General features: G+C 38.5%; 1 protein-coding gene across 1 annotated transcript in view; it reads right to left on the bottom strand.

Moving 5' to 3' along the window:
- The window catches only part of LOC131976915 (RNA-binding motif, single-stranded-interacting protein 3-like), a 142,311-nt gene that overhangs the window by 21,232 nt on the left and 101,330 nt on the right, over nucleotides 1–19,749 (bottom strand). The window contains exon 7 of the mRNA XM_059340136.1: nucleotides 3,926–4,032. Coding sequence (XP_059196119.1) covers nucleotides 3,926–4,032 — 107 coding nt within the window. The remainder of the gene's footprint in view (nucleotides 1–3,925; nucleotides 4,033–19,749) is intronic.

Below are 19,749 nucleotides of genomic sequence, written 5' to 3'. Positions count from 1 at the left end.
TGCTCCTTAGCTTATGTGTAAAATGTTTAAAGTTTTAAAGAGATTTTGTTGCAAAACCTCTTTTCAAACCAAATACTGTGGGCTTCACTTGCACTTACAACATGAAGGTATATTCAGAGGTGGCATGTCTGCACACAAAGTCAATAGAAAGACACACTCGGTGGGAAACAGACATAAATCCACACCGGAAGAAATAAACTGAGGTGACAGCACATCTGCTGGAGTTGAAAATGTTTCAAATTGAGTGAAAATTACTAGTTACGGTATTCCCTATTTGCCAATATTATGTCTTTGTGAAGACACAAAGGAGCTGAAAGGAAACAATCTGGCAGAAAATGAAAGAAACTGAAGTTCCTGGTAAGTTTAGAAATCAGTCTGTCTGAGCTGTCACAGTTGGTGTTTGTTTTCACAGCAAACATCTGTACCGTCAGTCAGGAAACTGACAGTGGCAAACACGCACACCAAAACCACTCAATCAGTCAAAACGAGCCCAAACTTCATTTCACCGACTGCAGCGTGCTAAAAAAAAAGTTTTGGGAGACATCTGTAAATATGTTCTTATTATCGTGATTCAGTTGTCAGCTCCAATGTGCATATTGTCACCGTTTTGTAGCTCCAAATATCAATCCATGATACATTTTGACACTCTTGAAGAAACACTGCAGTATCAGAAGAAACTCAAGAGTATTTTAGTTGCCAAGCACTGTCTGTCCCTTCTCCTCTCCATTAAATGTTGTTCCTATTAAGTCAAGTGTTTATCATTAAGGGACACTTACACTTGGCACTCTCTGAATGTTCTCCATTTCTGTTTCACTTCCTCTATGATGTGCAAATTAATGATATTGTACTTCTCGCAGCTGAGCCTCGAAAAAAGATCTTCATCCACTTGACTGCTTCTTGACAACGCTGGAACAAACTTAAAGCAACAATAGAGTTTTTTAGTCCTCTTATCTTTTGCTCTGTCGCTGTCCCCCCACTCTTCTTCTATCCGCAGCTCCACACAAGTCATTTGGACTTGTTCTATATTCAAAACAAGTCTCTTCTCTCCAAATTGGCACACAGTTGAAAGTGTGCCCCGGTGCTGAACTCTGCAGCAATGTTTGTTTTTTCCCCCCAAACTCTGTTTCTAGCCTGGACTGGGGGAATATAGACTGCTTGATGACATCATCATCATCATCAATAGCAGAAATTAATCATTCCAAAGCCTGGGATTCATTTTCAAACCAGCGATTAAAGAAACAACTGATTCAATGCAAGTAAAAACTACATTACACATACACAAGAATCCTAGTCTTCACCTTGAGCTGCATTTGTATTCACTTCTGGTTCCCTAGAATTGTCTTTTTGAGCAGAAGATTTCGGAGGCAGAGCTGGAGGAGATCAGCACTGTGAAGCATCTTGATGTTTGTATCTTGTCCTCTAACTTTCCTTCATCTTAACAGCAAAGACCGGACCACATTCCTCACTGCTGCAAAATGCCAGCATTACTGTACGAGTGTGTATGCGCCGCTCATCTATCGCTCTGTGTGGGCATTCATGATGTATCCTCAGAGATAGGTTATTGAATGGAATTGGAACAAGACCAAGGGCCGAAAAGGTCAGGGAGAAGCAGAACAACTGTTAACAGTAACTTTCCTTGTTGGAAAGTCAATCAAACGACTACAAAGACATGCAAAAATATGACACAAAAACTACAAAAAACTACAAAGACACATAAAATGACAACTAGAGATATAAAAGGACCACAGAGAGACACAAAACAAACACAAGGACAACTACAAAAGACACAAAAAATGACTATGATAGACTACAGAGAGACACAAAACACACGGCCACAAAAAACTACAAAGTGATACAAAAGATAAAAAAGAACTACAAAAAGACACAATAACAACCCAAAGAAAACTATGAAAAAACACTAACCCTAACTACAAAAAGACATAAAACTACTCTGACACACATAAAATGCCTACAAAGACAGACAAAAAACTACTAAGAAAAATAAAACGACCACCACACATACAAAATGACTACAGAAAGACACAAAACAAACAAAAAGACAACTACACTGCAAAACACAAAAAAGTGACATAAAATGACGGGGCCCACAGCTACAAAAAAACAGAAAAATACATCAACACAAAAAACTACAAAGTAGCACAAAAAAACTACAAAATTAAATTAAATTACTATGACAGACATAAAATGACTACAGAAAGACACAAAAAGACACAAAAATACCACAGACATGACTACAGAACTACAGGTCTAGGTGTGATAGAAGGGCCAGGAGGTCTGTGCCAGGGGCCTGTTGCTGTACTGTCCGTCCACATGTGTCCTCTGTGTGGTTCTCTACACAAATGCAATATGTGTGAGTGATTGTGTGTGTAATATGTGCTCATGTCACAGTCCCAAGGCCAGACTCATTTAGGAGCGAGTGGTTCTGGGAGATTAGGGTCGGCTGACTGAGTGTGAGGACGCAGTGAGGCCTCTCAAAGCACCTCCACGGCCAGATGCCTCTATTAGTTCGGAGCTGGCTCAGACAAATGCATAAACCTCTGAAGAGATGCTTTTTCTCAGCAAGGCCAAGTGGGGCTTGTCAGGACTTGGGCCACTGACAAATGTGTGAGGAATCCTACTGAAAGCATTGATCATTTATTTTGAATTCCATCTGGCAAATCACAAAGCAACAGCACTGAGAGAAATAACTATTAACACTGGGGCCTCCAATGTTAACTAAGCCCTGATGTGATTTGTCTTTCTTGCTCTCACAAGAAAAGAAAAAAAGCTGCATTGTATTGTGTGCCTGTTAAACACATGAAGGTCATGCACATGATGTAGCATTCTGCTTCTGTTGTGGCGGCTCTTGTATCATCCTGGTTCCGTTTCATTTCGCTTCACCACCCTGCTCTTTCCCTACCTCTATGTAATGTTGGGAAACTGGTAAAAACTGTACTCGTGTGTGGGTGGCGACATTATTATTCACTTTCCCTTGTTCCGTAAATTAAAGCTTTGGTATCGACACTAACAACTTTTGAACTCCCTACATTGTGCAATAGTCAATCTGCTTTCAATCCGCTGCGCAAAGGTTTCATTTCTTCTGAAGATGACAGACTGGAGGTGGGAGTTTCAACAAAAGAAAAAACAACTTGGCATTGGGGTCTCGCAGAAACCTTGTATTTTAAATTTAACAACCTTTATACATGCCAGCTTTCATGCTGTCAGCAGCATCTCTGATTCGGCCTACAGTATGTTATTGGAAATGAAAGCTGATAATGACTCTGTAGGGGGGCCTGTCAGCTTATTGAAACTTGGTTATAGAATGTGAAAAAGAAACTGATGTCAAAGGGAACATCAATCAGATATTCAAAGTTTATGAAAATGATGACCTCTGTGAAGCAGCTGTCGATACTGAGCTTTGAAATGCTGCAGTACAATCTGTTGTACAGTATCCAACAGCATCTCACTCTCACCTCTCTGACTGTTATGATAAGATTACTGCTGTGTTTTTGCTAGAAAGCTGAGTAGGAAAAGGTTTAAACAAGGTTTGTGGATATACTGTACTCATACTTGTGACTAAGTAACAATAACACCACTCTAGGCTTTGTTAACTTTACTATTTCCTCTTAAAAACCCTCTCGCTTCTCACTGAGTGTGAGAAGCGAGAGGCTATTGTAGATTTAGAAAATATCTGCTGCGGCATAACTCTGTCTGAGGAAATATTTTATGTTGCTTTCATTTCTAGTGGCAGAGGGTAAAAAGGATTAACTTGTAACAAACTGATTGAAAGACATGCTTCTTGTGTTACAATTTGCCGTTTGTACTTGTGTTTTAAGAAAAAGCTGCTGCGGCTGCTGAAAAGGATCTTTTACAACGGGTACTGCTGAGCTTTTTTTTGATGATTTAATACACTTTTATGCCTCACCTCTCCTTCTCGTGTCCACGGTCGGCCATTCTGGGGATACTTGACCTGGGTCTGCCTCTTCTTCTGGCCTCCGTCAGCAAACTTGCACAGCAACGGCTCTGCAGGGGCTACAGAGTGAGTCAGACAGAAAGGAAGACAAGGACAAACATGGAGATTAATCATCATAATAGCAGGGGAAAAAAGTGAAATTTGACACATTAGGTTTAAGACTTGCATTTCAAAGATAAGATTTAAATACAGGGTGTTATGCTGCGGCTTAAAGAAAAACATTACATAAATCAATTGGACCTGAAAAAAGCACTTACATTTGTCTCTTCCACCCCTATCCAAAACATCTAAACAACAGCAGTTATCGCACCATCTCTACAACCCCTACAACCACACTTCGACAAAAACAGCCTTGACGTGGAAACAAAGCCACGGGCTAATCATCAAAGCGTGCTGAGCGTGGTTCAAACGACAAACCAAACAGGCATACTTAATACGCTAAATAACTCCACACAGCTTGACCCCGGGCCATAGACTGGGATTGTGATTGCTCCAAAGACAACATGGTCCTTTTCTGGACCAGAGAAAGAAGAAAGCCTTGATTACAAATTGGATTAGCTGAGTGTGACCTCCCATACAAAAGTTCACCAAAGTCTAACTGCAACCTGATAGGCTGCAGCCTTCAAACACCCCACAGGCTTCTGAAATGGCAGGAAGTGGCTGTATCGGTGAAGGATTATCCCAAAGAATAAAGGCTTTATCTTTTTTTTTCAATTTTAAAAGCATATCTTTGAATTTGTTGGAAAGCACAAAAGCGTCAATAATGGTTTCTATTTCTGGGAAATGCCTCAGCATAAGCATGACTCAACAAACACAATAAAAAGTATTATCCTAACATGAACCAGGGCACTCAGAGGAGACACTTGCTATGTAGTTAGATAGTCTCTTACATATTGAATCACTTTGTATCACATAAATAAAGCCCTTACAGTTACTAAAGCATGTGTACTTCCAGAGATGTACAATTGCAACATGTGTATAAATGTTCATATGTTATACTGTTAGAAAAGGAACAAAAAGTGCTTTAGTGTAATTTATAACTAGAATGGGTTGTGTGACACCTTTGATGGTCCCATTTCCCAAGCTGGGAAGTCATTTTTCCAACTTCTATGTGCTCATAAGCTTTAAGTCATAAGAAACAGAATGTTAAAAAAAAGCATTGAAAGCTGTTTCCTGAATTTGTGTGACAACAAAGAACAAAGGAAACAGATCAAGTGAGCAATGAGATATGAGATATGCAAACTCATTTTTCCATTTATTCCAACACCACATGAATGCAGCACAAATGCTTTTAATGCAATGTGAAGAAACATGAAAATAAAAGGATGTATGCCCGAGAGACAGACAGACAAACTGAAAACATAATCTCCATGGTGAAAGTAATTTGAAAATGAAATGAAAACTGCCACGGCACTTGAATGCATCTGCATCACAATCTATACAGAGTAATTATCTCATGTCTTATGTTAAGTTCAGTTTCCCAGAACTACAAATCAATTAGATACCTAGATGGGCAATCACAATGTTAAAGTTCCAACTTGAGAGGGTGTTCAAGTGAATATTCCCAGACCACAACTAATTTTTCCAGTTATTGCAGCACAAATGCCCTATTTTGCAATGTTGATGAGGTGAGCCGAGCCAAAAGCATAACTTCCTTGGCAGAAACAATCGGATTTCTAACTGGCAACCACAGAAGATGCATAGCAACTAATAAAGCAAAGCAACTCATCACAACAGTATGTTCAAATAAAGAGGTACTGAAATGCCATTAAAATACTTAAATGATAAAATCCTAAACTAATTAGCATGCTGTCACAGCAACAAGTCTTCTGTTCATGTCCTGATTCTGTTTTATAAAGACACATTCTTGACTTTGAAATTGAATAAGCCACCTACTTTAATGCATTGCCTCTCACTCATTACTTTAATATGTCCACCAAGGCATGTTTGAGTCACTGACTGCATTTTAAAAGAGCCTATTAGCTGGCACTTGTGTCTTATTTCACTGGCAATGATTTCAAACTGTAGAGAAAGTCAAATCCTCATTTCTGTGTGTGTCTTAGAAATAAAGAAGTTCTTAGGAGACAAAAAAAAAAATTCTATGAACTAGCAAAGGCGATATCATCATGCCGGTACTGATTCGCACATTATGAATGCCAAAACAAACTACGCAATTACCTCGCCTACTTCAAGAAAAATGTTTCTTCGTCTCAGTAAACTGAAAAATGAGAAGAGGTTTTCTCAGTGGAGGAAAGCATTCAGAGCTCAAGGTTGAGACGAGAGTTATTTAGAATGCCTGGGGCCTGGATGGGTACTCTAAAGGTAAGTAGACGGAGAAACACATTGCTGTATGATTATATTGTGTTAAGAAATAGTCCGTCATTATACTGTTTTAAGCTGATTTCTATCTGAATAACAGGCCACAAGACCGGGCCTCTGTTGATATCCCTCGCTTTCTCAATCGCTTCTTCTCTTTTAGCCACTCTGCTACATGCATTCATATACATTTGGTAAACAGTCCTGTGTAGGTGTATGTATGATGTGTGTGTGCATCACTATGCCCCAACACATAACTCACATAGTGTAATTTCCTCATGTAAAAAAAACAAGAGCTTGGCCCAGAAATAAACACAAGAAATGGTCATAATTGACATCTCAGGTGATGGATTTTTTCATATCAAGACAGACGACTACATTAGAGAAGATAGAGTGTGGTGCAAGAAACATTAGCCGAGGGAAGTTACTGGATGTTGATAGCACTTAGGCCTGTTTCTATCATTCGGTTTAGAGTGAATAAACTAGGCCCAAGTGTAGTTTCATCAGACATTCTACTGTACACTACACATGGCTAAAATCCACCAGTAACCGGAGGAGGAGTAGAGGTCACCTTGGTCCTCTGACCCAAATACAAGAGAAAAACACAGAGAAGTCTTTCAGATTTTGGTTAAATTGGGAATTGTTCTTTCATGAAAGCAAGCATTGGCCATATTTTATGCTGTCTGGAGACTAAATTATCTGAGAAGACGCCGCCAGCGGAAACAGCTGATCATTCATGTGAGTTAAATGTTTGTTAGGAATTCATCTATTTGGAAAAGGCTATTCCAAATCCCATTTTGGTATCTGCTCTTCTTTGTCAAAGACAAAAAAAAACCTTAAGTGGATGTAAAAATGTTTTTGAATTGAGGAGGTTTTATCAACTTAATTGTTTCAATTCATCTTTTTTATTTTGATATTTAAATATGCACATAAAATACGTGAAAGGAAACACAGCATTTCTCAGCATTATCAACTCAGAACTGTGGGCCTTTATTCTTCAGCATCACTGTTTGAGGTAAAGAAATGCTGTAAAATAGCAACCGCTTTCAACCATATAGTTCCAGGAACTGTGAAGTCACAGGAACACAATTTAGTTACTTCAAGTCCCTTTTACACATGTTTTTCTCTGTCTACTGCATCAACAGACAGTAAAGATTTGGGAAATTCATCCTATCACACATTAAAAACCATAGCACTGTTTGACACACTATTTTTCACATACAAAATCAATGTGGGGTTTTTTTGTTGCGTGAGAGGAGGGTTAAAAACTCCAGAGCATCTGTTTCCAAAGTACTGACAATCTGAGCACAAGTTACTGCAGTTCAGAAGAACTAAATTCAGACTCTTGTTCATCTGGTGCAAAATCAGGTAAGTGAGTTTCTTAAATAAATCTACTGTGGCTGATTTGAGAGACTTTGGCAAAAGCTCTCATGATATTTAATTTGTATCATGCAAATGTAAAAGCTTTCACGAGTTGGGTTTAGCTTGAATGAATATATGGTAATAATAGGTGAGTTGAAACGATGACTATTATTCATATAAAATAGTTGTGAATTTTAATTTTCAATCAAAGACAGGATTAGCTTCAGATCAGAATATGCCAAAATATACATTTAAGAATGACACAGGCAGGATTTATTTGTCTTATAGGAAAAGGAAAGAATGTATTAATGCCCTCATAGGTTCATTGATGTGTGTGTGTGTGTGTGTGTGTGTGTGTGTGTGTGTGTGTGTGTGTGTTTGCGTGATGAATGATTTCTACCTCATAAGTATGAGAAAATATGTGATGTGAGGACACACACAGAGACTTAAAGGCGGCAACTGCGTTCTGTTGCTGTTTTGTTTTACTGGTGTGACAGACAGAAAGACACATTGTCAACGGATGACAACTTGTCAAGTTTATAGTCAGGACACTTTCTTCTCTGAAGAACCACACAAAGACAGCAGACACTGCTGCTGATCTAAAACAAGTGTTCGTCCTCGATATTTGCATGAAAAGGATACCTCTGTGTTGTGAATTGAATTTGTTATTTTTAGGCACCAGGCCCATCACATAGACAGGAAAGGTAGACTAAAGAGATGAAAAAATTGGGCCATTTATTGTTAGAATTAGTGATGCAAAAATGCTAAGTAGCTGATCCTAAGAGAGGGAAGTACAAGTAATCTAGAAATGTCTTTTTCCATGATGTGACAGCTAAAGAATGGCAGACTAACATAAAGTGAGTAAAGTAACTTTGTTTTGTGAGAAGTGACAAGAACAGGAGTTAACATAAGGTCAGTGTCTGTCCTCCGATCCCCTATAGCAGCATCCACGGACATAAAAAAGTCACATACACAGCAATGTTGCTGTAAGCTGTTTTTGTATGAGGGCTGGTGAAATGCTCCAGACATTAAACACTGGCTCAGCGCTATGGGCCAGTGTTTACATGCACAAACACGCCTACACACACACACATCAATAGTGTTAAAATATTTTGGTTGCCTTAGTGAATCTGGATTGAGTGTTTTTCAGAGACTGCTGCAGGAGGCCAATATTTAGGACATTTGGACAGGCCCATAAATGGAGAGAATGGTTTCTTTTATCTATATATATTTTTTTGCATGCTGCCACATTCTCACACACCTGGAGTTTAATCCTATTATTATTTAAATCTGACATGTCAGATTATACTGTCATTGCATCTCACAATACCGCCAAAAAACATCCGACATACTGAGAAGATTAAGTTTTTGAGCTGTAGCTTGAGACAGAAAACTAATTGAAATAAAATAATAATTTGAAATGTAGGATTAACACAAAATAAAATGTGTATATATTTATGTGTATGTGTCAGTTTATGACTGTGTGTGCATGTGTTTCTATTTAAGTGAAGGGGAACAGAGTCAAAAGAACTAGATGTCTTGTTTGAAAAGTTAATTTTGTTAATTATCAAATACAGAGGTTGACGATATCTGTCATTCATGCCATAATTGTCATTAATGCAAAATTAGTTTTACAAGTCAGAATTTTAATGAGGCACAAATGGTGAAAGCATTTCCACTGGCTATTAATTAATCACTATTGGCTAATGTGTAAAAAGTTAAAAAGGATACACTGCAAAAATCAGGCAACCTATTAAGGCATTTTGTCTATTGACTCACTTTATTAAAACAATTAATCTTCTCAAAGGAGTCATTATTTTTTAGTGTTTATCTGAAAGCTCATTTGTTGGGTGAGGCATTGAAATCATGCAAAATTTTACTTACAGTCTCTACCAATACTGCAGTGTGTATGGTACTACAGCACAATATCAGCTAAGGACATATCTAAATCCCCTTTACTCACATTATATTGCAGCTATAATGTAAAAACAGACAAGTGTAATGTCACTGCTGTATTAGCTTTAGGTGATGCCTGCAGTGGCAGAATTGTGTTATTGTGCTTTTCTCCAAGGGGGAAAATAATTCACTTTATATTCATTCACAGCCACAGTGACAAGCCATAAATACTGATGATGATAATGACAATAACAAATGTTATATATTCCTAAGAGGGAAACTTAGTCGCCACACAATCAGGAGGCAACAACAACCGCAAAGCATCCAGAGACAAGATTACCTGTCTGCTCAAACTGGTGCATCAAATTAATTATTCAGCCTGCTTTCACAGTTACATTACCACAATCTGTTGCATTTCACAAGAGGGCTTTAAAAGGAAGAAGGACATTTTTAATTGTCAGTTCGACCCCTGCTGCTCTCACTCTTGCGGCTCTGTAACACTAAGCGATGAATTCATGATGAATTTTGGTACAGCTGTGTCTGCCCCTAAAATGGGTCACTTTTGGGCGTGTCAAGTTAATTAACATTGTCTGAACCAAATATATGGATATCTAAAGAGTTCAGGTGTGTGTATTCTTAGTAAACAGGACATGGAGTTGAAGAAATGAAATCCATTCCAAATCGAATGAGCAAAAATGATTGCTACAGTCACACATAAATCGATCTTTCTAGCCTCGAGCACAACAATATTCCTCCTTTGACTGTGTTTTTCTTGTCAGTGTCCCGACAGGTATAGTTTGTGTGGGAAATCCCAACATCATCGCTTAGTTTGGAGAGCAAACTGCTGCACCGTGCAGACAACTGCTCAGCTCTCATAGAAAATGAATGGAGGCAGAATAGGCTGCTTAGTGGGTCTTCACCATAACAGAAAGAGTCAGTGTGGATGCACACAGTGAGCGCTGAGGAGAGAAGTACTTTATTTTTGTTCTATTAAGTTTATACTGTTGTCACGGTTGATCATAAACCTGGTTTATTATTCATAAAGGTGGTATTCTCAACTTTTTATTACGCAGGTGGGCAGAAATAAAGACATCTTTACTAACTCAGTGAGTAACAGGAGCTTTGTATGATACAGAACAAGCTGTGAACCATGCTGTGAACCAATGGACTACACAGACACCACATTTGAGACTGTCAAACCGCCTTCAAAATAAAACAGACCTCATGTATTGTTTGAACAGCAGCTAAAAACGATTCGTAGTTAGTGGCATCCTCGAGTGGCCATAGTAATTGTGATAAACATCAAGGCAGAAGTGATGTTACAGAAGCAAAGGCAACATGGTCTCACAGAAATCCGTGAAATAGCCACGGATTTCGCTTAACTCAAAATCCATGGAATAGCCACGGAATTGCTCAAATTTCCGTGAAACTGACACAGATTTCGCTACAATGCAAGTTAATGACAGTCATATCCCGTGGCTATTCCAACATACAAAGTGATTATGTACATTCACTGAGTGAATATTTAGAAAATAAAACATATATTTCTTGCTAGAAATGTGATCAAAATCCATTTTTATGCAGAAACAAAGTCAAAATATGAATTTTTTCACTAAAAATGAGAGAACTGTCCACCATGTTTTTTGTTCTGACCGCTGGAACCTTGAAAGTCACGTGACTTGGAACAAACCAATAGGAACAAATATCCATGGAATAGCCACGGGATATGACTGTCTTTAACTTGCATTGTAGCGAAATCCGTGTCAGTTTCACGGAAATTTGAGCGATTCCGTGGCTGTTCCACGGATTTCGAGTTAAGCGAAATCCGTGGCTATTTCACGGATTTCTGTGAGACCAGGTTCAGCAAAGGAGAACGCAAGGATACAGAGTATAAAGGACAAAGTCTATTTAGTAGTCTGTGTCGGCGGGATGGGGAATGGGTCACAGGCAGTGGTGTAGTCTAGTTTATTGCAGTGGGTATACTGTCTATACTCGTACTCAGCTGTCCCAGAACAACACATCTTACAACAACAACCATCTTGGAGCAACACCTCATAAGCACCATCACCACCTTGTGTCTGATGCTGCATCCTAGCATGCTGATAGCATACCCAGTCTGTCACAATGCTCTCAAGATGTATACTGGAGGCTATGCATTAGTGAATGTGACTCAGATTCAGGCCCCATTTACACAAGGACGCTTGCGGGTAAAAACGACAAAATATTTTATCAGAAGTGCCTTTCGTTTAGACGGTGATGGCGTTTTTGGGGTTTAAAAACGCAAAAATCTGAAACCACCCTCCAAAGTGGAAAAGTTGAATACGCTCCGCCGTAGCGTGTCCGTCTACACTGACAAGACACAAAACTCTGCTCAGATCTGCTCATGTCACGTATGTGTTTACGTCACATACATGCCCCAGTACAGGAAAATAAACAAACATGTGGATTATTTCCATGCGTGGGACCTTCAAACTGCTCTGGCAGCTCTAATAAACTTACAGGAGTCTTTCCACCAAATGTACAGGATATGTACAGATAGTATTAGTGAACAGAGAAGGATCTGTAATTACCTCTATCACATTTTGGATGCACCGATTGGTCGGAGGCGAGCCAGGCGGCTTTGGGCGAGACCTGGGAGATCTAGTGGATGGTGGAGAACTTTGTGGAAGGAGTAGCTGATGAAAATACGTGGTGTGAAAACTTCCACATGCCCAAAGATGCTCTTATCGCTTTAAGTGATGTCGCCTGGCATGCATACAATCCAATTCCACACACTTTTGCGTCACCGTATGCACGCAGATTTCCTCCCGAAAACGCTCGTCTAAACGTGGAATAAAAAGTGAAGACGCAATGCCACTTTTGCGTCTTCTGTTCAGACCGTTATCATGTAAACGTAGCCTCAGATGCTTTTTTATTCTTGAACTAAAACGCAAATCACTCCCTTTTACCAGTGGATATAGGGCATATGCATGTGTATTACGTAGACTACACCACTGGTCATAGGTCAAACAATCACAGTTTTTGTGTCCCACATGAAACCCAAAGTCAGCGTTGAAACTGAAATTGAGTTCTGTTCTTCATATCTAAGTAATGCTTTACCTTCACCTATTTAACCATATCACTTCCTGTATTTAAGCCCAGTTATTTTACCTTTTTAGACATTTTTTTCATGTATGTTTACCCTCCTAAGCTTAAGTAGTTTTGCTGTGCTATGTTTCAGAAAATCATACATTACCATAAAATAGTCCCATTTTAACTCTGATTTTGTGACTAGAAAATTAAGTTGTTTTGTTTTGCTGTAAGACGTCTTTCTGATAATCTCTCTGAAGAATGTGCGGAGTAAAATACTGAAGGACCAAAAAACAAAGACCCACCCACACATCGAGCTACTATGCGGTGTGTGTACTGTAGCTGTGCGTCACTGTGTGTGTGCTTCCCTGTAGCCAATGCTACCAAACAACACAAGTCTTTGCCAGGAGCTGCAAACTTGACAAGGGCAAGTAACTGAAGTGAACAGACAAAATACTACATGTGCTTATTTGTTCAAATTGGAAACTGTTTGCAAGATTTATTTGTATTCATTAACCAAGGCTTGCAGAAGTTGATTTACCAGTTTAATTTATCCATCAAAGTGTCACAGCTTTGTGGATCAGATAGTGAATAGTTTAATACCAGTTTTGTGTTTTCTTTGCTTCATTTGGAAAAAAGAAAACACTGTGACATCCTGTCGCTGCAGAGACAGGCAGTGCAAATAGGAAATAAAAGATGTGAAAGCTGCCAGAGATGTCAATAAAATGACAGAGAGGGCGGTTGTTTGCCTGTCTGAATGTTTGTGTGTACATGTGAATGCTACAGGGTAAAAAAAAAGAAAAGAACTGGTGTTTTACTGATTTGAAATGGAGTTTTCGATCTGTGGCATTTTGTGTTTAACTGACAGGATGTGTACATAGGTAGCAGGGTGGGTGGGTTGGACTGTGAAGAGTGGATCTCATACTGCTACCACTCATTGGAGCTGTGGGATATTGAAAACTGCAGTAGGGCAACAGAGAAACTGTTAAAACTCCAGCAGAGCAAACAAACATGTCCATCTGTGTTCTGTTGAGAGGGACACAGGGAACGAAATAGGAGGTAAAGAAAATTGTGTGGGAGGATGAAACACACAGGTTACTCTCTATGCACCTGGTAGGATATAGTGAAGGATATATACACTGTAGATCTTAGCTTTGGTGATTCTGAGCAAGGCACCAGTGTGTAGGTAAAAGCATGGTTTCAGATTTCACTGTAAAAAGAGGGCGAATATCATATAAGTGCGACTCAATCCCTCAAACGGGAAAATTCTCATTTAAAATCCAATCCAATCCATTAGCGAGCAACATGGGAAATCATTCATTTGGAAAATGGGATCCAATCCCCAAATGTGACAAAATGAGGATTCCCTCAGCTGGGCTGAATGTGAAGTCGTCCTTTTTTCTTTTCTCTAAGACACCCGGCATCAAAGAGCTCAAAGCCTTGGGACAGAACAATATGCACTCTAGAGGGTGACTAGTTCCACCATCGCACATGAGAGGACGCCAACTATTTGCCACCAAAAATCAGAAAAATATATTAGAAAATGTTTATCCATGTTGCTTTTGGTCTTTTTATAGCATTAAAAATTTAACACATATATCTACTTCAATAAACAAAAAGTAAGGCCTGTAAGCTGAGACAGAGAAGTTGGATTTCAGACACATTTATTACAGTTATTGAGTTTAAAAGAAAAGTGAGATGATCTTCACCCTGTGTGGCTGAACCCTGATGAGTACGAGCTGGCACTGACAAACACAAACCAAACCATTCCCTGACAGCATCCCGAGGGCAGAGGAAGTTCACTACATAAACTTCAATTTCACGTCATCAACATAAAGCAACCCAAAAAGGACTGGCTGTGATATGAATAAAATGCAGTGATCCAATGGCATATTTACCACCCCCTCTGAGGTTATGGATTCAGTCTGTCAGCATACTACAGAAAAATTACTCGCCCAATTTTCATGAAACTTTGTAGAAGGATGTACCATGGGCCAAGGAAGAATCCAAATTACATTTTTGAGATCTGAATCATAGATCATGCATGCACATTTTTTTACATTTTATTAAGATTAAGATGAGATTGGGCATTTGTGCTGCATTCAAGTGCTGTAGGTAAATTCTGAACAATTGATCACATTCCATGGCTTACCTGATCTTTGCTCTTTGCTGACCTGCAAATATATATAGCATTTAGTATATATATATATATATATATATATATATATATATATATACACATGCTATGAATGTGTTCTTTCAATGCTCTAAGCAATTAAACACAAAACATCTTATTGTAACATTGTTTTAAGCTCATAAACGCACCAAATTCAGAAGAATGACTTCTCAACTCAGGAAATGGATGTATCAATGGCACTGGCAGAATTCTGCCATCTCCAAGTGCCAGTCTAGTTATTTTAGAATTTGATTCTATAAATGATGTTAAGATATTACTTAATGTCTTTGCAACTATGAGAAGTTGACAGCATTGATGTGATTTGGTCAATGTTTCATAAACATCACATTTTAACAGCCATAGCTTTGTTTGATCGTGGAAGAAATGGCTCCAAATAACACATGTAAGCAGGCTGGGTCTGACAGTGCACTACTGCCTCATAATCACACAATCTTTTTCTCAGAACAGCCTCGCTCAATTTTTTTCTCCATTATCAGGAACATCAAATAAAATTCATTTCCCATTTATGAAAGTATTGAACCAGTTTTGCAATGAATGGGGGCTTAATGCTTCATGATCATACCAGACACATTTAAGTCTGCACGCACTTTTAAAAGCCTCCTGATTATTATTGAAACTACTGAATGATAATGGGCCTTCTCTGAGATCTGGACTCTTTTCATTCTTGTCCTCCGTTTGTCTTACCATTAAGGGAGGGCAGGACAAAGAGAACTATTAAAACTAAACACTATATCAGATAGTGGGAGAGAAAGAGAGACACGATGTTTAGAAAACAAGGTAAAAGAAGAAAAAGAGATTAGAAGTGGGGCAGAGGTGATAAAGTGGGAGAATTAATAACAACCATATACATAAACAGATAAAAAGACACAGAAGGGAAAGATAGCAATAGAGAGCAAAATAGAGAGGAAAAAATCCCTTTTTTTTCCTGTACCCTGCGAATATTTATTTACTTGTTAAACCAGATCATTGCTGTTTTCATGACACAAAAGAGAACACTCATTCAAGGATTTAAAGGACTAATTGCAGTTTTTTTTGTATTAATGGGCTGCATCAGGACTTAATATGTAGTGAAGTGTATGTATGGGTTCTGGGGAGTAAAATGAAAAAAAAAGGAATTTAAATAGAAATGTATTTTATGTGTTACATAAAATGGAATGTGGAATGTGTCATGTTATTCTAGTAATCTGACACAGTTTTGACTCACACATCTGGTTTTGAGAAAGTTTTTTACTAATGTGCAATAATAATAATAATAACAACTCAATGATTCTTAAGAACAGAAGTCAGATATTAATCCTGTTTTAAGTATATTTTCACAGTGTGATAGTGGAGAAATGCAGGATAAGCCCGGTTATATTTTCCTCCACCCTGCTCCATGATATCAAAAGAAATGCAGAATCATCACTTCATGTTTTTATCTTTGGGCTAACCTTTGAAGTCAACATTCACTTATTTTTGCACTGTTTTTCTTATTAAGTGCTGACTGTTTGAATCTGTCATCAAGAACAAGGAAGATTTATTATATTAAGCTTTGACAGGAGGTGATATGGTCATGATGAAGCTGTGGGAGATGTGTTTATGGCTCTTTATGGCTGGATAGAAGGATAAGGAAGGCTTCCCCTTGGTGCCGCCTCTCTCCCTCACAGTATGGGGGCAGAAAATGATGGAACAACGATCACAGAGAAGACAGAATTACAACGTATAGTAAATACACAGAAACATTACTCTATTTGCACACCAGATTGGAATGTCGAATTTGCAGGACAGCTACACTGTAACATATTGCTGTAAGAAAACAGCCAAATTGTGACAGTAACATTCTGTTTTCCATTAAAAAGGTATTGTACAGTAGAAAACAATGCATTTTGGGCATTATTATATATATAGCTTGCCGTTTCCCATAAAATATATGAAATAGATATCTATGTCTATCTACTATCTATAGATAGACATCTATCTATCTATCTATCTATCTATCTATCTATCTATCTATCTATCTATATATATATATATATATATATATATATATATATATATGATATGTTCTAAGTCTCTTCTTGTACACATTTTTAATGGCTGTATTTTACTTAACTAACTCATTCAGTTTATGGTATATTAAAATTACTGAGGTTACAGTGAAGACAGCACTTAATTCATAGTAATTGGCTTTCAGACAGTAATATGCTCTATTTACAAAATATTACTGCACTGTATACAGCAACAATATTGCAACTAGCTTCAGCGCTATACTGTGTTTTAGTCTGCTGTAAAAATCAATGAAATGCAGGATTTTACTGTAATTCAGTATGTGGTTTTATCACAGTAACATACTGTAAAGTAAATAACAGTAGAGGAACTGTAAAATTAACAGTAGAATGCTGGCAATCCTGCTGCCAGTATTTTACTGTTAATTTACAAGACAATTGTTTACAGTGCACAAAACAAAACATTTTCAAAACAAAACAAAAATTTTCACAACTGTGAAGCCACTATAAAGACATGTGAAACAATACCAACTGTAATCTACAAATCTTTTGTTTAAAAGTAACTTCAACAATGAAGCCAGTATGAGTACATCTGTATAAAGTTTGACTAAAACCCAGCACTTTCTGTATCAATAAAAGGTAAAAAGCAGGGAAATTCAATTTTATATCCAATCTAGACACTCTATCTCTTTGACAGGAACCACCAGTAGAAGTCAGAAAGCTGAGGATCAATAGACTTCCTGTTAACTACGGCTGATAGAAGCTCTGGTCAAGTGATCAATGCCAGCATTAATCTCACGACTTGAGGGTAAAATATTACTGCTGCCTGTCAATACATCAGCCTGGATGGACAGACTGTGGTATTAATCAAAGGGACAAACATCACTCAAGGATATGCACACATACATTAGGACAAAATGTTTAATCTCTGATAACAGTGATTTTTGTGTCTTTTTAAAGACAAGTGTAAGTAATAAGTAGACTTACAACCAAATAAAGCACAAAGATATGTTACAATGCTACTGCAAGAGCTTTGGAAATGCCACAGACTGTCAGTGATACAGAAATCCAGTGACATAAATCAACAGAGCCTGGCTTTAGAGACACACGTTTCTCTGTGTATTAGATCGGTAATATTAGTGTGTATTTGTGTGTGTTTTGTGGATCAGTACACAGTGGGTTTGGTTGGCCAGATTCTCCCAATTTCACTGGTTTGTGAGCTCAGAGCCCTGGCAAAGACAAGCAATGCATCTCTTTCAATATAGAGGTCAGCAAGAGGGTGGGTATAAACAGATGTGTGTCTATGTTTGTGAGAGCAACTCTAAAGGCAGAATGAGTAAGACTACAAGACAGACTTGGACAAAAATAATCCCCCTCAAATCATCACTTGTGACCCACTAGAAGTGTGTGGTGGCGTCTGTCTCTGCAGAGACCCTGCTATCTGCCTGTATTTTCTCTTTATTTTCATTTCATGGTGTTTGGGATGTTTCTGTGTCTCATGCTGTGTTCCAATACCCATACTTCCCGTACTTACTAAACTTAGTTTGAGTATGCAGGGTGTTCTGATTCCGATCGAAGTGAGAAGCGAAAAGAAGTGTACCTAAAGGACCCGGATGTTGCCCTCATAACGGCCAAAACGCTGAGTGTGGAACGATGTACACTATACCCACTCAACGGCCGCCATCTTGTCTACGTAGTGGAAGAGGCGGAGCCAGGCAGTGCCGCTCAGCTCGAAAAACATGTTTGTAATGGTGGCCGAAACAACATCGGAGCATTGTCTGTCAACATCAGGAGGAGTAGGTAACGTTGCTGACGATGCCGGTGCATTCTCCACATTTGCTGCGTTAATGGAGCCATATTGCCGGATTGTAAAAGTAAAGATTAAACAACACAAAGGGTAATTTTTTCGCCGTTCAAAGCAGGAAGTTTTTTGCGGGTGACGAGCCGCGGCGGCTGTCGCGAGCGTCATTTCCGGTAAGTGCACCACGGAGTATTAGATTTGGAACAACACTCACCTGCTGAAATCTGCGTACTTAGTAAGTGCGGATAGTGTACTGCGTTTAAGTGTACTCATGGAAGTATGGGTATTGGAACACATCATCAGTCTTTGGGCACTGGGTGTGCAGCCCCCAGCCACAGCATGCAGAAGACACAAAAACGATGGACACAGTGCAGAAAAATAAAATAAAGTGAGGGAAGAAAGGGTGTGGATTAAAAACAACGCTGAGTTAGCCTTTTTTTCTTTTTAGACAGGTATGTGCTGGCAGTTAGCTTAGTTACTGTAGCTTGCCAAAATAAGTGTATCTGCTTCTCCATTACAAAAAAACAGGTACACACAGCGATCTTGAGTCAAAGTCTTACATTTGTTTGACCTGTCCAGCCACCCCAACCTCCTCCCGTGTACTTTGTCGCTCTTTATACCACATCCCCCAACCTTTCATCTGGCATATTCACCTTAACAATAAATATAAATATAGGTCGTAATAACTGTTTGTACAAACTCCCTATGGTGTCATTTTTAGGGGGAGAACAGTCTCCACATTACAGATGATATGTCACTTGATACTTTGTTAACATAAAATACTGATGAGAATGGCTTTGAGGTAGTTGAACATCTATTAGCACAAAGAAGTGTAAACATTAATTCATATTAAATGAAAACCTGTTGTGAAATTTCTCTCTGACATTATATTCTGATCAAATAAACCAGGTCAACAATTTGTAACAGTGTTCTCGATTAATACATAACAATCTGCAACGCAACAGTTTTCTTTTCAGATTTGTCACAGAATTGAGTTGTCAACCTGAGCACAACCATGAAGCTCGGGGTTGTTTACTGTGCTGAAAGTCACAGTTAAGATTCTGTGTTTCTCACACACACAGACACCCACACAGGCTGCAGATGGCTACAGGTATGGATGGAATGAATCATTCACTTGCTACAAAATTAC

The sequence above is a fragment of the Centropristis striata genome, chromosome 8 (assembly GCF_030273125.1).
Source record: "Centropristis striata isolate RG_2023a ecotype Rhode Island chromosome 8, C.striata_1.0, whole genome shotgun sequence".
Lineage (NCBI taxonomy): Eukaryota > Metazoa > Chordata > Actinopteri > Perciformes > Serranidae > Centropristis > Centropristis striata.
This window is presented reverse-complemented; position numbering and strand designations above follow the sequence as displayed.